The sequence below is a fragment of the Excalfactoria chinensis genome, chromosome 5 (genome assembly GCF_039878825.1).
Source record: "Excalfactoria chinensis isolate bCotChi1 chromosome 5, bCotChi1.hap2, whole genome shotgun sequence".
Taxonomy (NCBI): domain Eukaryota; kingdom Metazoa; phylum Chordata; class Aves; order Galliformes; family Phasianidae; genus Excalfactoria; species Excalfactoria chinensis.
The window spans coordinates 9509148-9532498 of record NC_092829.1 but is presented as its reverse complement, the minus strand read 5'-3'; the positions used below and the strand labels follow the sequence as shown (position 1 = coordinate 9532498).

General features: G+C 37.9%; 1 protein-coding gene across 10 annotated transcripts in view; it reads left to right on the top strand.

Moving 5' to 3' along the window:
- Positions 1–23351, top strand: part of TRAF3 (TNF receptor associated factor 3) — a 66477-nt gene that overhangs the window by 13911 nt on the left and 29215 nt on the right. For 5 of the 10 annotated variants that reach the window (XM_072338505.1, XM_072338506.1, XM_072338509.1 and 2 more), the window contains 4 exons: positions 2221–2362; positions 7209–7355; positions 19807–20063; positions 22660–22711. In XM_072338505.1, the coding sequence (XP_072194606.1) occupies positions 19822–20063; positions 22660–22711 (294 nt within the window). In that variant the 5' untranslated portion in view covers positions 2221–2362; positions 7209–7355; positions 19807–19821. Of the gene's footprint in view, positions 1–2220; positions 2363–5208; positions 5226–7208; positions 7356–8195; positions 8297–19806; positions 20064–22659; positions 22712–23351 lie in introns of all 10 variants that reach the window. The other 5 variants (XM_072338504.1, XM_072338507.1, XM_072338500.1 and 2 more) reach the window with 4 other exon arrangements.

Sequence of the window (23351 nt, the reverse complement as noted above, 5' to 3'; positions counted from 1 at the left end):
CTGAACAAGCCCAGATCCCTCAGACTTCACAGGGGAGGTACTCCAGCCCCTTTGATCATCTTCATGACCCTCCTCTGGATTTGCTCCAGCAGTTCTATGTCTGTCTTGTGCCAGGGGCCCCAAGAAGGCAGAGAAGAGTGGGGCAGACACCTCCCTTGCCTTGCTGGCCACCCCTCTTTGATGAAGCCCAGGGTACTGTTGGCCTTCCAGGCTACAAGTGCACGTTGCTGCCTCATGTTGAGCTTTTCTTTCACCAAGACCCTCAAGTCCTCCTCAGTGCTGTTCTCAAAGATCATCTAGTTTCAGCCCCTCTGCCATGGGCAGGGTCAGCAACCTCTAGACGAGGCTGCCCAGAGCCACATCCATCTTTGAATTGAATGCCTCCAAGGATGGGGCATCCACAACCCCTCTGGGCAACCTGTTTCAGTGTGTTACCACTCTCTGAGTGAGAAGCATCCTCCTATTGGAGATGTACTTAGTCCCACTATTCCAGGTCTTTGATAAAGATGTTGAGGTGCACCAGCCTCAAGGCAGACCCCTGGAAGACACTACTCATCACCAGCCTCCACCTGCACGTAGAGCTGTTGACCACAACACTGTGGCTGCAACCATCCAACTGATTCCTTAGCCACTGAATAGTCCAGCCTTCAAATCGATGTCTTCCATTTTCCAGTCACAGGGGCTTTACCTGACAGCTGTTACTTTTCAAATGTGATGGAGAGTGGCCTGGCAACCTGGGATGCATATCATTAGTTTACTAAATGTAGTAGTGGAGTGTGAGATAATACAGTATGTCTGGAAATTGAAGCTTATAAATCAAATAAAATGAGAAAGAGAGAGTTTGTAAAACCGAAGTCCTTACTCTAATGCTTTAGGTGAAGCAACCAGGGAGCAGAGAGAGGTCTCATGACTCTCCATTTTATCTTTCCCTCTGAATGGAAAATGGAAATGGAAAAATGAAGTCTTCTGGGAATTGTAGTTCATTCTTCTCTTCTGAAACCAAGAGACCGGAAACACTGACAATCCATGGAACTGCTGCATTCACTCTTTAATTTCCAGTGCGCTGCATGATGGTATGATGTGGAGTACTGATATAAAACCATAACCCCCCTGTCATGCTCAACTTGGCCTTTCTTTTCTAACCAACATACCTGGAGACTCACATATTTTTCACATCCCTTGTGAAGTGTTGTTCCCTTTTTGCCCTAACTTGCCTGAATTGGACAGCATTCCTGTACTCTTCCCACAGTGCCAGTTGTATTTCAGTATTAAAACAAATGTGGTCTTAATGTTTTTGGGATGTTACATAGTTAGATTTGATTGATGTTTGATTTTTGTAATCTAAAATGCTCTACAACTCAAATTCTAATATTTTTGCAACTAAAATCCACAACATAAATTAAAAATATTCTGTAGTTGTGCTGGAGTATCTTTTCATTGGTAAAAGAAGGCAAGGAAACCTTTAAGTTTGTTACTGACTGACTGTAGTGACTGTTGGCTCTCTTGTTGGCTTTTATTTCCCAGTAAAGTGAACATGGAAGAATTAAGATCATATCGTGCCTTATTGTAAATCCATTCGGATTGTTTCACAAATAATCATTTTTTACAAGAATAAATTGGTAGCTTAAGCTACATTTAGTTCTCAGTATTGCAACTCACATATGGCCTCAGTATGCTAGCCAGTGGGTTTTAATACTTTTTGATGTTGGCATTAAATATACCTTTGTTTTCAGTCTTTGTATTTCTTCTCTTTTTCATCTGGGTGTGAATGTTTCCTTTGCTGAATAGGTTCAAGTACAGTAGCTAGTAAAATTAGATCTGTGTTGAGAAATGGAGCACGCATCTCAGATAGATAGTTTCTTTTCTTGGTTTTGGTTCAGGTTAACAGAAGTATCTTTACATCTGCAGTTTCTGGAAATTTAAGAACACTGTGAACCTCTGGCCAATAAAAATTTTCCCATTATGTAAAACATTCTTGCAGATCAGCTTGACTCACTCCGTGGTGACAGTGGTGACTTCCTCCATGAAGTAAATACATTTTTGCAATGAATTTTCTAGTCAACTAATAAATCTCTGTGTAGCTTTTTGCGTTGATGTAGTTTGTACAATTTCATTCAACTTTAACATACTATTTTTCTTTTATGCCTTCAAGCTTGAGAGAATTGTTTCTGTATATTAAAAGAAGACACTTGAAACCAACTTTACTTGTTTGTTTCCCAGCAGGAAAGCCTGAGTGCTTAGGCTTTAACTGAATCAAGACCAGCTCTCAGCAGCAGGAGACAATATATTAATCCATTGGAAGTACACACTGCAGTCTTGAGTATCACTGTGTTTGTGCTGTGAATTTTTTTCATGTAAACAGGTAGGTTGTGATCTCTTTATTATTATTATTATTTTTCTATATACGTTGTTTTGGTAGTTTTAGAAATCTTGTTTCAGTTGTGTGAGGGCTGTATTCTTGTTTTGTTTTGTTTTAGGAGGGGGGTAGTGGTTCAATTCCTGTAATTGTGTGAAACTGTAAAGTACCTTATTCTCCTTCATGTTTTCACATCTCGAAGTTGATGGTATTAATTTTACAAATCACCTTCAGTACTTGAACTTGCTTTTGGGTATGATACCACAAATCTCAAGCAAGATTCTCTCGTTTCTGCAAGCCAGCCCTCTTGTAGCACTGCTCTTCTTTTGTGTCTTCCACACAATCTGGGTGGACTATTTAGCAAGTTCTTCTGCACTGTCTGCCTGGTGGAGTTACAATGCTTGACAGTATATGGAGCTTTCTTTGTTAATAAATTTTTGGTGCATTTTATCAATTTTATTCTATTTGCAACCAAGGTAAGCATTGTTATCACTATTTCATTGAACGCCAGTGGGAGAATTGTTTTCTTGGAAATAACTTAGAAATACAGTAAATGTTAGCCCTTTCCTTAGGCAAGAGGAAGAAATATTTTCGAATGGTAGATGAAATATTTTGAGGTTCTCCTTTCCTTCCTTGTTGCACCTTGCTTTTTCTGGAGTTTGGAAAGAAAATATACTTCTACAAAAAGCTGCCTTTGGTTTTCACTGAAAAATAAGTTAGGACAAGGAAAAGTGAAACAGATGCTCCTTTCAACTTCTTGACAAGAATACAGAACATTCCTGAGTTCTCTGGGTGAGCAGTAGGGGTCGTGTCCTCAGAGAGCAGCAGCAGATGATACTCCGAGACTACAGAACATGAGATTCTGTGTCCTGTTCCTCAGAGCAGGTGTAGCTTTATAAAGCTGGAAGCTAGAGAAGTTCTTTCAAAACTTTGTGTGGAAAAGGAGTACATCTGAAGGGTTTTTTTTGCTACAGTTCTTTTAAACATTATGACAAAGAATGTTCCAAATACCAGAAACTCTGGGAATCCTGAACGATAGATTGGTCAAGCAGAATTGCTACTTTTCTGTAAGAATTTCTTCCTTGGCCCTAGTTTGTCATGTAATGGTAGGTGGCTTTTTTTGTTTTGTTTTTTCTCATAAGAAATGCTGTGTGTATCCTTGACAGGATACACACAGTCCTTGATAGGATATCCTTCATAGGATGCACAAACCAGGAGGCGACTCAACCTCACATGTCTGTCTTGAAGGGATTCTCAGTGTCCTGAAGCAATATAACTTAAAAAGTGTCATTAAGATGCTACTTTTAGACTAAATGCAGAAACTGGAAGCTACTTAAAAGATCTTATTTTACCATTTATGTTCTCTTTTTATGGGGCAAGTGATATTTCTGGTCCTCCTTTCCCCAGCTTTACTAAGATTTTCTTGTTGTTGTTCCTTAATTCTAGTTATTTTTTTTTCACATTTTGCAATTCCCAACTTCAGACTGAAGCTGTATTATACAAAGTAATACATGTACAAATATGTGAAGAGATGGGAGCTTGAAAGGGTGTCCAGGTGAGGAGAGAGAAAGAAGATGTTACACCTTCTTCTTCAGTGAAGGTGAACAGAAAAGTACAGAAGTGCTCTAAGTCATGTAGAAAGTCTGTACTTGTTAGTTCTTCTCATATTTTAATTTTTTACCCCTATTTGAAAGCCACCAAGCTTTTCACTTTCCAGATCTGTTGTTATATATTTTTAATGTAGTACTTGATGTTGAGCGTACAAACCAGGGAAGAAGTTCTAAACTGAAGATGACCTTTGGCATTGAATAAATTCTTAACAATAGCTGCAAGATTAAGTAACTAAAACTGTATGGGACCTGTGCCATGCTAGAGAAGAAAGAAAGCAAAACAAAAGAAAACACAAGTTGTAAGGTTGCTGTTTCAGTGCCTGGAAACTCAGGAGCCCCTGTGAAGAGTAAGCAAAGGACTTTTATGCATGGCTGTGAGAAAGCAATCTTTCTCCTGTCTGTGGGTGAGGGATTGGGTAGTAGATGTGTTGATTATATCTGTGAAGCTGTACCTGTGTTGCCTATTACCTTTTTTCTAAAAGGTCATTGAAAGCGTAGTTGAAGCATGCCAGTAGAACAGGCAATGCTTTTTCACTACTGGGAGCTGGAAGCCAAAAGGATTCATGCACATGAAATTTATTTCCAGTGTCCTTCCTGCTTTTCTCCAAATAACGTGTTCTGAATACTGGCTCTTGCACCTTCTCCTGTGGCTGCAGCAGGAGGTCTGGAAGTGAGGTGCAGGTTGCTGAAGGGCTGCTGAAGGTTGCTGTTCAGCAAAATAAAATGAAATAAAATTATTGTATGAATGAAAAATAGATTAAGAGAGATGCTGGACTACAAAGGGAAGAACGGTAGAGAAAACCCTAGAGATCCCACCAAACTGCAGTTTATTCCCTTAAACCTACATCTGATGTGGCAGGAGATGATCAAAGCAAACTTGTAACTTTTTGCTTCTTTTCTGGGCTCCATCAGTCCTTCCCTGCCTGCGTTTTGTGTAGCCATTGGAAAGACTGCAGTGCAGTAATTGGCAAGGATTACTAGGAGGGAAAATCAGGCTGTGGTGACTCTTTTTACTGAGATCTGTGTTTAGTAGCAGAAGGTAATGAATGGATGCCTTTCAGTTCCTGATTCAGAGATGTGGCTGCTTGCAGAGAAGGGCATGGTTCAGTCTTAAGTGTCCCTGGTGTTGGCGTGTCATGGCAGAAAGCCAGTAAGTTTAGTGATGCAGTGGTTAGTTTGTTCTTTGATATGAAATACTTGCAGCTTCTGCCTAATACTTTGTATTTAATCCTTTGTGCTCAGACCCTGGAGAGTGTAAGGTAAGATACTTCTGTTGCCTGATGTTTAAAGGATAAAGGAAATAATTTGTGCATGGTGTAGTGTGCAACAATAACTGCGTTCTGTTGGAGAGGAGAAGTTTTTATTATCTTCTTAATTGCTTGCAACACATGGAATTTCATTGTAATAAAGTCTGAGAATTGTCTAGTTTACTCAAACTGACAGTTTCTGTACTTCATAGGCATTAAAATATTATTTTGTCAGTTCTAACTCTGATTTTCCAGTGTCACAATTGAAATTTCTTTTCAAGAACGGTGTTCTTGGAATGTTTGTTCTGTTAGTTTATCATAAGGGCTGGAAACCAATCCTTTCTCTGTCTTATTCCTGTCTCTGGATGTTTTTTGATGTAGAGATTTAAGGATATAGCACCATCAGAAGGCTGCAACTTAGGTGTGGAGCATTCTTACTGAACTCATTCAGTAAGAATGAAAATGTGGCGGCCCCTAAATACTTTGTGAATTGGAAGGAGTTATGTGTAGGAAGATCAGAGGGGCTGAGGACTCCAAACTCTCTACCCTAAATTAAGCTATATAATTGGGCATGTATATGGCACAGTGATGAGGATAATCATAATCCATATCTAAATTCTGGATAGGAGGTTAAAAAAGCTTTGGAATTTGTAATTTGCTGAATTATTATATTGAAATCTAGTGTTGAAATCTGTGTCATCTACTAGCAATATGGGCTCATTGGGAGTTAATACCCTATTTTAGTGGGGAAAGTATTGTAGAGATGCAGATCTCCTTTTCATGTGAGTAATAGTTTGTTTCTGTACAACTTAGTGTTGGGCTGTTTTTCCAGTTCCCTTTCTAGAAGTAGACTGAGCTTTCATTGGTCAGTGTGTTGTTTGTTTTTTCTTTCAGAGTCTGCAACCATTCATTACCCTTGGTTAGTAGGATTGTGGTCTACACTTTTAGAAGTGTAGCCTTGCCTTTTTAGCTCCGGAGGGACAAAGGTGAACTGAAACATGCGATAAAGATCAACAAGGACCTATTTAATAGCTCTGAAAATCTGTGGCATTTCTAAATAAATGTTCGCATCTTGGTCTCATGTTACAAAGTTACTTACTGCAGACATGATTAGGAGAACGAAAGCCTCACACATTCAGTGGCAGATCTATAATTCTGTGACTGTCTTCATTTCCATAAACAGTTCAGTGTAACTGCTGAGGTTGATCCATCTTTGATGCATTTTGTGCAGGATGACAGCTGTGAGTACCCTGCCACGCTGGGTCCTTGGTGCCAGTCTGCTTAGTGTCATCTGGGAGCATCATTGCACTGACACTACAGGATAGCTGGTCACGTTTGTCAGACTTTTCTGACACTGTTAGGCTCTGTGGTACGTGGCTGCAAATTTCATTGGCAAGAGCTGAGAAACTAAACGTATTGCAAAAGTGTGGTTTTGCTGCATGCATTGTATATAGTCAAATGAGTTTTCTACAGCGTGGTCACAAAGTGTTGTCCTTGAAGTGTAAATATGAGAACTCTGTGGGGATTTAGAGTTGGTGTGTTGGTTGCCTGAGTGGTGGTGTGGCACTTGTTATGTTTGAACTTGACTGTCACCTTTTAGAATGTACATAGATAGAAACTGTTGGAGTCTTCCATTAATGATGCTTTCAGACTCTTCCTCCTCTTTGTGCCTGTTAAAAAGTTAAGTTCCAGAAACTTTCCCCAACATATGTTACTTTCTTCTAACTGTGTATTTGAATATTGTCTTAGGGTGAGAGCTTTTTGAAGAAACTCTGCAGAACACTTGGTTACCTTTTCAGAATTGGAGTAATGTTTCCAAATAGAACTTAACAGCCTTAAGAAAAGCGTTTCACTGCCCTGTAGAGTTCTTCAGTCTGTGATGGCAACTGATGCATCTGAGTGGAGAAGTTTTGTATGAAGGCAGAAAACATTAACCATAACGTGTACATGGTTTTTTGAATGAAGGTGACATAACTTCAACTTTTCTTTCTTTAGGGTGAAGAAGGTGAAGAAAGAAACCCATCAGACAAAGTTCTTTTTGTCAAGAGTTAAGAGAACCCTTACAGATCACTGAGAAAGCGCTTTTTTCTCCTTTCTTCTCAAGCTACAGATCAAATGAGATTCAAATAAAACAAAGGAAATGTAAGCAATCAAAAAGCCTGTTCTGATCTTGGGGGAAGGGAGGGATGTCAGTCTATAAAGAAAAGGGGGATAGAAATTCCATCAAAAATCTGTCACAAAAACTTTGGATATTAAGAGCATTCAAAACTAGCAGATCACTTTTTAATGTGGCAATCTCTTCTGTTGTCTTTCAAGGAGAACTTTATGTGAGGAGTATATGATTTCCTGACCGATGCACAATTTACCTGTGTTTATAAACATATTCTTATAGAGAACATGTACTAAAGAGTAGATTCCAAGAAAATAGATATTTTTTATGGAATCATCTGTTTGGAGACTCACTTCTCATGTTCTGATGCTTATGATTCAATCAGGGTTCTTGCTTGACACTGTCTTCACATCTGTGTCAAATTCTTTCTTGATGCATTTGGTTTTTAATCTAACCTCTTTTGGCTGCTAGGATAAAAACCCTGTTTGCCAGCTTAAGGATTTGATAACATTGAATACATGGTAGATATTCTCCTAAGAACATTCTTCCTGAGCAGTCTTTTCACTGGATTGACATTTGGCTTGTTGACTACTTTTCTGCTTATGTGTTGTGTTAAACTTCACTGGAAATCATCTCCTTTTTGCCTTGCTTTTTATTTAAGTGTCTAGTCGTGCACAAATTTCTGCCTCTTGGGTACTGAAAATGCAATAGAACTTCTTGTGAAAGCGAGCATTTATTTTGGTGACTTTAGTCTGAGTTCCCATGTGCAGCACTTAGTATCCATTACGTTGGTGATGTTATGAAAGGTTGATGTCAGGAAAATATGTTTTGGTTTCTTTTTTAATCTGTGTTGTAAATTCTTGTGCTTTAAGGTAGAACTTCGATGTGATGGTTGAGGGCTTGAAAGAAACTACTGACCAAAACTCACCAGATAGAAGGAGGCTATGTAAAGGATAGTGTATGAGTCCAAAAGGTTTGTATGAATAGAGATTATAGAGATATTTTTTTACATATATCTGGAGATGGAACAAAAATGGCTGATGGCACATCATTAAGCATTTAAAATTTTTATATGGGAAGGGAAAAAAATTGGTATTATCCTTATTCAGCTGAACTTGGATACTGTGAATTTGTCCTAATTACAGCTGTTACTAGCTTTCTGTCCTCTGTAAACGCACTTAGAAAATCCATTAATTCAGTGAGGCACAGTAGCTGTTCGGACTGATAACAAAATGCATCCTTGTTCCAAAATGGGATAAGCCTTGCTTATATTATTTGCTGACAGCTGTGCTGGTGATAGCTGTGATTAGTAAAACTCTTGGTGCAATTGATGCCCAGGAGAAGAAACCACTAGAACTGTAGAAAGGAAAAAGTGTATAGGTATGCTTCTGAATACATAGCTTCTTCATTTTTATTTTTATTTTTGTTTGTTTTTTGTTTTTCTTTTTTTCCCTGAGTGTCATGAAAAGTAGATTTTTACTTTCTTTTAAGATGGTTTATGATTGATCTACAGAATCTGAGCTAACGCTAGGAATTTTCTGTGCTTGACCTCAAAGTAATTGCTTCCAAGGTTGATAGAGGAAATGCTAAATAGATGCTTTGGAGCTACTTTTATTATCATTATTTTTTTCTCAAATGTTGTATTTTGCCAGCTAAGAAAACTTCCAGCTTTGCCTACTGAAAGCAAATATTCATTGTCTTTAGGCTTGAATGAAATTATGGAGCGCAGAAGTGCTGCAGGCTCTGAGCCTGTCCTAGTGTGTTCTAGACACTTCTTAACAATTGGAAAAGATCCCAGGAGCTGCATTGGACCTGTCTCTGTAGAAGCATGCTTTGGAGTTTTCATGTATTTTGGGACTTTGAGATACAGATGTTCTTAACTGGTTTACATTTGAAGCTCACTTGTTATCTTCTAAAAGTAACAATGTAAGAGCTGCCAGGTAAAGGAAAGCCATTGAAAGAAAGGGTACTTACTTTGTAATGATACAGAAGAAGTTCTGCTTAGGTATAGAGATGCAGGTGACTTGACCTCACTAGCTTTTTGTCTACGATGACATACCTAGTGTTTTCAGATCCTGTGATTGATTTGTCTGGATCATGAAGCGCTGGGCTACAAGACCATTTTAATTGTACTGTCTTGGGGAAGGAGGGACTTTTTACTTTTCTTTTAAAATTTTCTGTGACACTTATATCTCAGTGAAGGAGATTCTAAAAATAATGCTTTCTACTGATGTAGGATAGTCAAGGTCAAGAAGGCTACAAGTAATATTGTTCTTATTTTGTCACTGAAGAAGAGGAAGTGGTAATGTCTTAAAATCATGGATCGATGTAAAAAATTCCAAACCACTGCTGTAATATTTGAAACGTCATTGCCTAGATACAAGTTATTTGAAAAAAGTAGAGAATCACAGCTGTTTGTCCTCTGAATAGTCATTACTGATGCAACATACTTTAATTTTAGGACTTAAACTGCTTCCTCTAACAATGCAATACTTCAGAACTGGTATTCAGCTCCAGTTGGGAGCTGCTTTTTGCATTTCTAGGTTCTGCCTGCATGTATCTTTATAATGCAAGCAGGTAGTCTTTGTTGGCTTGAATTTTTCATGGGATCTCCTGAGTATTTTCATGTAGTCTCATTTGGTTCAATACCTAGAGGCTGTCAGGTTTGGAATTTAAAAAAGAGAATGCATAGCTAAATATTTGGTTGCCATTAATACATTAAGAAATTTCTCTGTTTAGTATTTATTTGGTAGAGATTAATGTGATCTCATTAATATTAACCCGAGGAACCCTGTGGTTTTAAGTGTGCAAAAAGAATTTCCAACTAAAAATGGTAACCTCACGTTTCCAGCTTGAATACAGAAATCCTTCTGAAGCCTTGTGGATGATCTACAAGGTGTGAGTTTTTAACAGGTCTCTTAAGTATCTGTAGTTTACAGTTATTCCAGGAGTATGTTTGAAAGTGTGTCACAGACAAAATCTCCATCAGTTTTTGATAATTAACAAAATCCAGTGCCAGAGGCAAATGTTCAGAGGGACCTGTTGTTTGTGGGTTTTTGGTGTTTGGTTTTTTTTTGGTCCTTGGTTCATTATCCTGTCTAAACTGATTGTGTAGAGATGGCTTATTCTCAGTATGTCAACATTTACTGATCTGAAACCTCTGGAATAATCTGCAGGCAGCAAACATAAAAGTAAAAGTAGGCAAAGCAAAATAATAAAGTGGTTTGATATTTGGGAAAGTAAATGCAATCTGAGTGTGGAAGTGGGAAATTGCATCAGATTCCAGGTGAAAGAATCTTTAATGGGACTTTGCAACTGGAAATCCAAATACTGTTGCACACTAGAAGAAATGTGCATCTTTTCTTGTACAGACTTGGCCTTCAGTAGCGCATTCCTGAAGCCTTTATCACAAGAGAAAGCAACAAGTTGGTTCCTTTCCTGCACTGACAGGAAAATGTGTTTTCTAAATCTAAATCCTCTTTTGCAAATAAACTCAGATCCTTCCATGAATGCTTTTGTGAAATTAGAAAGTGCTTTAGAAAGCAATGACATTAAAACAGTTTTGCAGGAAAGAAGGGGGCAGGGTCTGTGGTGACAGAGCAGGGGAAAATGGTCTCAAGCTCAAAGAGGATAGGTTTAGGTTAGATAGAAGGAAAGAATCTTTCACAGTGAGGATGGTGAGGCACTGGAACAGCTTGCCTGGTGATGTGGTTGCTGCCGCATCACTGGAGATTTTCAAGATAAGGCTGTGGATCAGGCCCCGGGCAACCTGATCTAACTGTGGTGTCCCTGCTTGATGCAGGGGAGTTGGACTAGATGGCTTTCAGTGTTCCCTTGCAACTCCAAGGATTTTATGATTCTATGACTTGAGATTCTGACATGCCCAACATGACTTTTTCCAGACTTTTTTGGTTTTGTTCCTGAAAACTTCAGTAATATATTTTCACTAGAGATTTAGAAACTGGAATAACTAGAAATACTAGTACAAATGTTCTTTTCAGATTCCATTTAGAAATGTGTTTCAGATGGATTTTTCCCTAGTAGCATAACAACAAAAACAACAACAGAAAGCCTCTTAGTTTCCCAGAATTCAGGATGGGAAGCCATAAAGAGTGCAATGCAAACACTGAAAACACTGAAGATAAACCTTTGGTCGCTTCACTGAACACATGGTCGATGTCCTTGTTATTTCTCCACGTTCTGATGAATAATAAAATAAAAACAAATGAAGAGGGAGTTTCCCTTACTGCCTTTTCTCCTCTTGCTTCCTGAATAAGAAGGAATGATTTTAGACAAAGTTGGAGATGTCATCTAGAATGGAATAAAAATATGCCCCGTGATCTGTTGATGAATGAATGTGTTATGAGCAATTTACTGTTGAATATTCTGATGATATAATTTGCTTAGGTTTTGGAATTTGATTAATACTTAATACTTTTTCCACTGAGAAAAAGTAGATTTCTTACCTGCATTTGTAGAATTGTAGTCATTTGGGTTGGGAAACATGGGTTCATAGAAAACAGGGTAGATATAATAATATATAATAATAGTAAATAATCTATATTTAGTTTTGTATGCAGGCTTAGAAAACTTAATCTGGTAAGACTAGAAAGCATTTATTGTTTGAGTTCTGTCATCTCAGTACTCTTGTATGGCTGTTTCTAGTCCCACGGTTTTGAATTTCAACATTGAATTCAAAAAACATGGAGCCACACTGGAAGCTGTGTTTATTTCATTTGCCAGCTTCTTCTGTTCTCTGCTGTGTTCAGAATTTCCTGGGAGTGTTACTTCATTAAACATCAGCTGCGTTTTAAAATTAGATTCATATCTTTGAGATCCTTGAAAAAAGCAATTTTCATGTCTTTTATTGCTTTTTCCAATTTATTTTTAAATTTTCTGTTTACTGGTCTCTGACACTTTTGTTTCTGGATCCTTTCTTACTACAACTGCCAGAGATGAAGTAAGGGATTTTAAGAAAGGTATTTTTAAATGAATTCATTAGAGAGTCCACACAGATGCATTTTGCCAGAGGCTGGCAATGCAGGAGGTATTCCTCATGTGCTTGTCAGTCAGCAGAGTAGATTATGATTCGAAGAGTATTCATTAGGGTTGAAAATGAGCATCTATTTCATTTACAGAGTGGAACAGATTAGTATCCGTTGTTGTTGTTTTTGAAGGCTAACTTTAAAAGACAGCAAGAGTTTTTGATTCCTAGTTGGTGATTTGAAAAATGAAAAGATTTCGGTGTGTTTTGAGTTGATGTAGTTTAAAACCAAGTTGTTTCTGGTCTTTTTTCTTTTAACCTTAAGGGCACACCTCAGGAGGAAAAGTGACTTTTTTTAGATCACTTGAGAATTGGGTACCTTTTTCTAGGACTGTATGCCATGACTAAAGTAATTTGGAACTGCCTTCTGCAGTGATCCTTATTGATTCCTGTTAGAAATTGTCATGAGTAGCTCAAGTCTGCTGTTTTTCCATCGTTGTAGGCATGACAAGGAAACAGTCAGTTACTTTTCATTTGGGTATGTGTGGTTTGGCATTACTACTTGTAACACATGGAGCTATGACTTATATGCTGTGTAACAAAGGGGAAGGAAATGTTAGACTTGCTGTAAAATGAGAAATAGGGGAAATCTGAATTGATGACAATAGATTTCCATAATGACAGGATACTCAGGATGCAAATATAAACTGGTTTTGCTAGTATTCTCTTCAAAGCGTGTATAAAACAGTTCCGTAAAATGAAACTACCTTTAACTTGAGATAGACTTTAATATTCTGGGAATGCCATAACTATCACTAAAGAATGGGATTAATTTTAGAATGACTGTTTTTTTTCCCCTTGTAAACAGAGTTAGAAGTTGCAAAACTGTAGGTTGTTGATCCACTTCTTTGACATGGGACTGGCATATGTATTTCTGTCATGGGTTTCCCCTGAACAGCGCAGGAAAAGATCGAAGTACACTTTGTATGGCAGTTTTCTGCTCATCTTTGAACCTTTCCTGTTCTTTCAATGCCTCTACTAAAAACATCAGATAGGAACATGGGTCCAATCTAGGGGTTAATTTCATAATGAATGCAGAAATCTGGTATGAACTCTTATCTGTCCTACACATGGCAAGCTTGGACAGCATGTCTCTTATCTGTTGTCTTGCGGCCCGGGCTTTCAAAGCTTAAGAGGTCTTTGTTTTCTAAGAGGCTTTTGATTTCTTGTACTTCAGTTGACTTCATACCGTGTTTTGGTATCCTACTGAGGTTACAGAGCAATTATTAAGAGCTGTAGGTAGCAAGTGCAAGTTGAAATAAATAAAAACAGTTTTCTGTTTTCAGTGTTGCCTTAGGCTGAATCATGGTCATTTTGCTGTAACTTATGTCACTGTTCAAAAGAAATGGTGTCACTTACAAAAAATTTAATAATTGAACATAGTGGTGCTTAAAATCAGCTTTCCTACATTATACTGAATTGCTTTTCTGTTTTGTTTGCTTGTTTGTTTGTTTTAATTTGTTTATCCTTAACTTTTTGTTGTTGTTGTTGTTGTTGTTGAGTTATTCTTTCTCTCACCTCTCCCTGCTTCCCTTTCCCCCCCATAGTGCAATATAGATTAGATTGTTAATTATTCTCAATGTGTTATGGAGTAGTTACTAAAATTGTCAGTCCCTAAGCTCTTGAATACTCAAAAAAACAATTAATAGTATCTTACTACTTATAAATATTCTCATCTTTTCATACTGATGTAATTGTTACTTAGGGTAACAAGTATGTTAGAACTGTTTCCCTGAAAGCATAGCCTAGCAGGCTTGCTAAATAGAGTTAACTGTATCTGGGTGATGCTCTTTTTGATACTGTAATTCACTTGACACAAATTGTTGAAAGGCATGGAGCCAAAGAAAGTGAAAGAAAGTTAAAAGAATAAAACAATGTGAAGCATGGTTACCACTCATTTTCTGCTATGTGGTCATCTTGCAAACTGGGGAAACATAGCCTGTTGTAATGTCTGTGACATACGTGGTTGTTTTTTGCAACATTTCAAGTTACCAGTTTTTTATATTTCTAATGTCCTAGTTTAGATAGGAAAAGAAGTAATAGCCTGCACAATTCAAGCCCTGCTAAAAGTGTTCCTATTTGTTAAGTAGTTTTTAGTAAATTAAGCCCTTAAACATTATGGTAAAATCTGCCCTCGTTGCTTGAGAAAATAGCAGTTCATATATTAGAACAGGCTTTTTTTTTCTGTACGATATCACATTATAATTGCTATAAAAAGAACTCCTCACAGTGGGAGCATTGAGCACTGGAGCAGGTTGCTTGGAGAGGTTGTGGTATCATCATCCTTAGAGGTTTTGAAAGGTCAACTGGACCTTGGGCATCCTGATCTAGCTTTGAAGTTAGCTTTGCTCTGAACAGGAGGTTGGGCTGGATAACCCCCAGAGGTATCTTTCAACCTGAATGGTTCCAGAATGCTGTACCTTAGACTGTAAAGAGCTGGTAAATGACAGGAGCTTCTCATGCAGAGAATACTCAGTCTTTTCTCTCTGTATTCAGATGTTTCTACATTACCTGCTTATATCCAAGTAGTGATCTTTTCCTTTCGATCTTCATCTTTTCTGTTTCATGTATTATCTCAAGGTTGTCTTGAAACTTGATTTGCATTAGTTTATGTCAGGTTGGAGGATAGTTATACAAGTTTAAGGTGAAGTTTAAAATAGATAAAATACCCATTTAAATGCTAATGCTGATTTTATTTTTGTACTGGACTTAGACCTAATGTTTGAGTGCATTGAAAAGAAGACAAGGAGTAGTTGCATTTCTACCGCTTTGCAAAGTTCTACCAGATGTTGGTGACCACCAGCTGCCCTGTCATACTAAGGCAGGGCCTGACATGAGACCAGGCCTCTGCAGTGATGTGACATTTTGGTAAGCAGCTCTGAAGTCAACATTTCCATGGTAGGCTTGATGCTCAGGCTTAATTTTTTTGGCATGTGTTGCGTTGAGTAAACTGATGATATGTTGTCACCAATATACTACTCTCAGCTTGCATTATTGTTTTAACCAGCCACAAAGTTATGTCAGTATATGTTGTATATTGTAATCACACTCAGAAGTTTAATCAAAGTTGAGTTTAAGGGCTGTCTAAAAGGTGGTGAAGGAGAGGTATATGTTCTTTTCACTAACTGTGTGCCAGGAATTTATTGGCCTAGACAAGAGGAGCAGGTGCTTTTGATGTAGTTGTGAAGTGGCGGGCCAGCTAATAGACCACACAGACGCAGTGGTGATTGTGGTTCCACTTCCCAACTCACTGGGACACTACATGAAGTTTCTCTTTCTGTTCCCCACATAGGCTTCATGAAAATAGGTATCTTTCCAGTATGATCTTTAGTTTGCTCTCTGACTTAAGATTTCCTTTTTTGGAACTCACTTTCAATATTGTTTATGCTTTACAGTTATGTTTGGGAAGCTTCTGTTGTCAGTGGAAATTGGAATTTGATGGAAAAGTTTTTCTGCCCTAAGTAAAAAAACAAATTAGACTGTATCTTTTGTTATCTCCTTCACTGTTAGTGGAACATAATGCTTACTTGAAATGACTGCTCGACCTTTCTAATTTTATAACTTTTGTAAAAGCTTATTTGCTTTATATTGTTAGTATATTGAAACTGCCTATTTATGATCAGTTTTTGGGGGATGTTGTAGGTTAACTAAGAGTTGCACCTTGTTTCTGCTTTTGTTGTTGTTTTTGCCTCCCAGACATGTACTTATTTTAAAGTTTTATAAATGCTTTACTGTAACTCTGTGTTGTTTCTCAGGGATAAGAAACTGGAGCTTAAGGAAGTAGCTAGTGGTGAATCAGGAGTTAAGATTTAGCTTGCTGAACAAGGACTGACTTGATGGCAGCTTGCCATGCCTGTAGGAGTCAGAAGCTTCCACCAGAACTGGCATATCTTGAGTGTTCTAGCCAGGCTCTTCTCACTTCTTTCTGGAAGTGGTTGTCTTCCCTATTGTATGCGCATAGTATCTTACCGAGGTGTGGCTTCAAAATTGTTTCTTGCTGGCAGTTTAAAACATGATTATGGGGGTATAATCCAATTCCTGCTGTTAAAAAGTTCCTGAAAAGGAAAAACTGGTATCACAGATGACACCCTGTAGAGGTATGTAAACCATTAGAGAAAGCTGTTTGCAAAGGGATGGCAGCTGAAATGTTTGTACTTTCTACACTTGTATTCATTGCTGATCTCATATACACATGTAATAGCATGTAACTCATGCATGAGTATGTAGCTGTGCTTGCAGTAGTTTGACTTGTGTGTGCAGTTTGTGATAAACATCAGATCTCCCCACCTCCTTGTTAAATGCAGCTCTTAGGTTGCAATAAAGAGGATTAGATGCTCTGTAGTATTCTATAGTTGCAGTTCATGAATTGTGTCTTGTTTATGCGGCGTAAGAAAATGCTGACTGTTGGGAATACTGTAGAAGAGAATTCTTCACCAGGCTGGCTGCTGCACTTTTATGACTGAAAAACATAAAAGCTGAAGTACACAAATCTCACCGTTATGCATATTGCATAGTAAATTTTATCAGTGGGCTTTCTGGTTGTTTTCTGTGACAAGATATCCAATATATCAATTCCAAATGGGGAGTCATGTGGAGCACTGTACAGCTTGTTTTGGTATGAAATCTCTTTTCAGCTGACAGTTCAGCCCCTGATCAGTTTCATATCTCTGTGAAACTCTCACCTGCTGCTCATTTGACATTCAGTATCTTTCTCAGTTAAATCTTACCTCTTCTCCTTTTCACTCCTGCCTGCCTCCTTGTGACCAGTTACTCACTTTCCATGAAGAAATGATGCTACTGAAGGACTTTAAATTGCAAATCATAATTAGTTTCTTTCTGAGAGAAATTTGAGGAAATAAACATTCAGCAGTTGTGTTGTGTAGGGTGTCTCTAAGCTCAGGCTCTTTGTACTGTCGTGATTTGCAAGTTCACCCTTCAGCATCTCTTTCAGTGCCTCTTTTTTGAAGTTGTTCTCTGAGTCAAATTCAGACCATGTCATGTTTTGTTCTTGCATTCTAAGGAAAATCATATTCCCTGTATTTGTTATTCTCACCATTAAGTGTGCTTGGATTTATCTGCTGACTTCAAGAGTTGACAGAATGAGTAGTAGAGGTCTCAAATATGACAGAAGAATAGGTAGTTGAAAAGGGAAGAAGAGATACTAGTATCTGCTAGCCACAGATCAACACAGAACTGGAATCCTTTGGAGATTCCTGAACTGGAAGCTCCAAATTGAGTGTTTCTCATAGTTGTACACAAGAAGCAAATCTATAGGTAGCTAAATTTCACATTTTTCTGTTAGTGCTTCAGAGTTCCTCAGCTTGTGTCTGAGGTCACCTCTGTTCAGCCATGAATGTTCAGCAATGCCAGTCATGTCTTGTGCAATCTCTATTGCTCAACTACTTTCATTAGCTGCTTTCCTTTCTCACTCATGACAGTTCTCTTAACCTTCTTGTCTCCTAGACTCTTGTCAGCATCACATCTCATCTTTTGTGCTCTGGTTACAACCTCTGAAATTACCTCTTCAGTATTGTCATAGTCTGTTTTTATTCTTGCTGCTGAAATTCTAGTTCAGGCTTTGCTTGCTTCCCTGGACTAACTTAATCTGAATTTCCTCATTAAAGAGAACTGCAAATTGCTTACAGTTCAGCACTGATTTCCCTCTCCTTCAGATTGCAGAGTCTAATGCCTTGGCAGAACAGTCTTTGAAGACTAGATAAGGAGCAGGCAAACATTAATTCAAATTATGAACTGAACTATATATTTACCTCTCAGTGAACACAGAAACTGATTTTTTTTGTTGTTGTTATTGTTGGCTTTTTTCTGGTTTTGAGTAAGACCAAATCGTTCAGTCTGTATACTGAGTTCTGAGGATGTTTTTCCTCAGGCTTACTCTCTAGTTTATTGAGATGCAGCGAGGCTTTCCCCTGGGATGGGAGGGTGCTGAAGTGGATTCTTCACTAAGCATCTCTACACTTACTCCATTGGTCTTGGCAAGACATGAAGTAGCATCAGTGGCAAGTTGTAATGATTTTGTCTTTTGAATTAAGAAAAAACAGTTGCATCAGAAACAAAAGAAGGGAATGTGTGTGTGTGTGTGTGTGTGTGTGTGTGTGTGTGTGTGTGTGTTTAGTCTCTGGAGAATTTCAGACTGAGTATGTAGATGAAAAATTACCTACAAGAAAATACATTTAATTACATGTACTTAATTACAAGGCCTCAAGATCTGCTGGGGAAGATTTGGATTGTATGTTGTGAATAATTTCTTCATGAAAAGAGTGGTTGGGCATTGGAACAGGCTGCCTGTTGAGGTGGTGGAGTTCCCATCTATGAGGTATTTGTGGTGAGGTGTGTGGATGTGGCTCTTAGGGATATATTTAGTGTTTGACTTATGGTGTTAGCTTCATAGAATGTCTTGGGCAAGTTTGCTACTTACTAGATCAGGCTGCCTAGAAACCCCTTCAACCTTGAATTTGAACGCCTTAAGGGATGGAGGTGGTGGTTAGGTAATGGCTGGACTTGATGATCATAACAGTCTTTTTTAATCTAAATTATTCTATGATTCTATAAGTCAGAAGTCATTCAAAGCAGGTTTTTGAATTTAACTTGTGGTATTCTTCTGTTCCTATGCTAATTCATTGCATGCTGGCCTAGAAGTGTTATAGTCCAGAAAAATGGGTACTGTAATTCATCTTTTGGTTACATTAATGATTTTCTTAGCTGCATGTCAGTTGTACTTAGTCCTATTTAATTAACCAGGTGGCCATGTTATGTACACATATCTCCTCTGTCTATTAGACTTGTCACCTGTTTTCTACATGTGGGAATTATAATGAAAGGTTGGAAAGGTGTTTAATGAATAAAAACTTGATATTTTTCTCTAAAACATTGTGCATTATGCACTGGTATTGCATGAGAGAAGGAAAAACTGGTAGTGAGAGTGTGTGGACTCCAAAGATCTTGTGTAGAATAGTAGTGGTTATGTGCTTTTTACAGTAGCGTGTGAGTGGCATTGTGCATGGTACTACACCAGCACACCTGCTCCTCCATACCCCTTGCTGCTACCTCTAATGAAAGGTACAACTTCAGTATTACTGATGTTTTTTCAGCAACAGAGGTGGAAGGATACAAACTCTGCTCTTTCTTGTTAATAATTGATAGCGAAATTTAACTAAGACTGCTTTTAGGAATAGGTTTTTAATACTTGACATTCTAGAGCCTTTAAAAATGTTAAGTATTTTATGATTTTTCTAATCTTAATATATTTACACATATATACCCACTTCACATATGTATTATGTCCACATGAGGTCTTTCCTTAGTGATTTCTGTTTTTTTTTTTTGTAGTCTCTCAGATGCTAGGTTTGTTTCATTTTGTTTAAATGGAAAAACAGATCTTTGTTTCTCAGAGCTTGTCTTATTTTGTTTCTGCTCCACAGAAATTATCTTAGAGCATGGACACCAGTAAGAAGACAGAACCCCCTTTATCTGTAGAAATGGTACAACAAAGGGCCAATCCTGATCGCAGTCCTTCAGCATCAATTTATGTTCCAGAGCAAGGTGGCTACAAAGAGAAATTTGTAAATGCTGTGGAGGATAAGTATAAATGTGAAAAATGTCACTTCATCTTATGCAATCCTAAACAGACTGAATGTGGACACAGATTCTGTGAGACTTGCATGAATGCCTTGCTGAGGTATGTTTCCCATTGTAATGAAACATGTTTAAAAGGCTGGCAGCAGCCTTTAGCTTGCTGGTTGTTTTCTTATTTCTTACCTATGTGCTGATGCAGCCATTTGTCTTCTATACTGGGTAAAGTTGAGATAAGTAAAATTTTGTAAATATTGTCAAAATTGTTATTAAATTGTTTTAATCCCATATGGTGGTGCATAATGTAAAAACATAATAGTCTGGAATATGAACTGAACAGCTGTTTCCCGTGTTGACATGTCTGTTTTGATCCAAGACCCATTTGATAATGTGGAACTATGGCTGTGTGAAGAAGTGAGCCTGCAAAGGCTCATTGGAATGATAGTACCTAACCTACTGGTGGACTCAGATTTACAGCCACTTGGTGGGACCCGTGGATAAATGTTAATGGTTGTGGAACTTCCTTTCCCCATAAAACACCAGAAAACACATAGAATTGCTGTGTTTTATGGGTTCCAGTAGGGTCAGGAATGCCAGAGCATAGAACTGTGTGAGCCAATGTTTTAGACATAAAATAAATGCTGAAAGATGTAATCTTTTGCAGTGTAGGTAAGAATAAAAGTGTGGTTGTTTAAAAAGAAATATCTAGATTTTAAGAAGTTTCTGTGCATCAGCGGAAGTATATATCTTTGTCACTCAACTTTGATGAATTGCTAGTGATTGTATTTAGCAGTGTTATTTTGACACTTGGTCTGATGTTTAGAGATTGTTCTTGAAGCTTTAATCTCCCGGTGTAAATAAGCAGTCAGTATTTCTATTCACTAGTAGGTAAGCAGAGGTGCAGAACAAAATGAGCTTACTGGATATTACATGTTGCACTACCAATACAGAGAGGATTTGACTTTGAAAACTCTGGTGACTTCCTGTTTAGTTTTTGTGACCATTCTAACTCGAGGCAGTAGCTTATATTTCACTTGGAAATACTGTAGTCTCAGAAAGATGTACATCAGGAGTACATGCTGTATGGTAAAAGTGATTGCATTACAGGGTTATTACATTACCCTATCAGATGATAGAAACCTCCATACTGAAGAAATGCAAGCGTCTGTAGCTCACTAATATGTTCCTGTAGGCCTTTTGCTACAGTATGCCAAATTGGAATGGGATGAGGAAGGCTTTTCTTTGAATTCTTTAGGTAAGGTGTAGTTTGTTGTAAGAAATGCAGTTATTTCTTTCTGAATATATATTTTTGGAAGGCTCTTGCACAGTTAATAGCAGTGACTGCAGAAAAGCAAACACCTGGCATGCTTGGATGTGTGCAGATGGACAGAGCAGATCCTTAACAATCCAAGCAGTAATGCTTCTGGCATTGCTGGAATCTGGGCAATTTTCCTTCCCTGCTGAGAGACATGCACATGTGCTTATTACAGTGCAGCTAGAATATGTGTAATTTTACCTTACTCTATTTTCAACCAGTTTGTTACTGAAAAGGACACATAGGTAAAGACCATCTACCATACTGCCCCTTCTTTCTAGTTATTTCACTATGTTTAAGTGCCTGTTGCAAACAAATCCTGCACAAAATTTTTCATTCAGTGTTGATATGCTGCTGCACACACACTGATTGCATACTACTAGGTTCTTTTCCAGGGTTATTTGAGGACAAAGAACTAGCAGTCAGTGTAGCTAACACAATAAAGATGTCTGCTCAGTATGCAACTGTAGTTTAGAAGAGTAAGTGGGATGCTTGAGTGGATTCAGTAAAAGCAAGGGAGGGATGACACTGTATCAAACTATATGCCCTTAAGTTGATTAGTTCTCCCTCCTCTTCCAATTCCTACTTTTAAAAAAATATTACAGATGTTGAAGTTGCAAGGCAGGTAAGGTGCTCAGAAATGCATTCCGATGTACGGAATGGTCGTTTCAATGATTAAAGGCCAGTGAGGTGATCTGAAATAATAAACATAAAATAATCAAACCAATTTGATCTTTTACATTGATCTGCAATGCTGCAAACAACGGCAACTTGCATGGTCTGTCAGTTAGCTGTCTTGCAAAAAGAGATTACCTAGCAGTTACCTATTGCTTTTCATCTATGGATCTCAGTGCTTTAAGAGAGAAATTGCTGTGGCTATCCTCATTTTATGTGGGGAAAAAGGAACTGCAGAGGCATAAATAGATTTACTCAAGATAAAGGGAGCTGGGACCTGTAGCAGCTATTAAAACCAGAACAGGATATATAACTCACTGTCAGAGAGAGTGAGGTTTAATTATGTGTTGTTTGAAAGAGGTCTGGATAATAGAAAGAAGCAATATTTTCCATGTTTGCACCGTCAGACAGAAAATTGACAGGAGCTGTGGATCTGGTGCAGGTTTCGTGGAGCAAACCACTACAGAAGTGGCTAGAGGCATAGTGGTGGTTTTATTTTCTCAAGAATTCCAGACTCAGTGTTCAAATTTTTTGTGGTAACGTCATGTTGCCTCATTCTAGTAAACTGAATTCACTTTTAACATTTAAAAAACACTGTTGAATAATTGTAACTAACTAAAGTGGCTCTTAAACTGAAGTTCTTAGGCTCTTAAAACTCAGATGAGTTGAAATACAATATCTTTTTTTTTTTTTTTTTTTTTTTTCTCTGCAGCACTCCGAGTCCAAAATGTACAGCATGTCAAGAAAGCATAGTAAAAGACAAGGTATCGTTAAACTACTTCTTATTCAAGAGTATTGGATTGTGTAGCATACATAAGATGTGTTGGTATTTTGTGGCCATTATTTCATAAGCTACTTTCGGAAGATAGTTTTGTTGTAAAATCTAAGCCATATCTGGGAAGGCAGCTCATTCTTACTGTTAACCACATGTCAGAGAACAGTGTGCCAGCTTCAACCTGAATGGTCCAGCCAGGTGTTGCTTCTGCTTTTCATATCTGGGAGCTGCAGCAACACTTTGCAATTATTCTCTCCTCAGCAGAGGGGACAGTAACAAATACTGCATCTCCTGTAGGTATTCAGAGACTGTGACAGATCTTGGCAAATCTTGCTCGTCATTTGGCTGCAGACCAACATTTACTGTTCACTAACTTTGTTTTACAGGTTGTTCCATGAGCCACACTGGAACCATAGCAGTGTGAAGTTACAGTAACTGTAATAGAATCAGAGACTTTTTATATGTATAAGTTATTTCACGTGTAGATTATAGTCTTTCACCTTTTTTTCCCCCACAATAAAATTTCTTGTGTGAACGAATGAGGGGTAAAGAAAATTATTTTTGACTTTGTATGTGGTTTATGTAGTTTTTTTAACATCAAATTTGTCTGAAGTATTTAGTAATTTGTG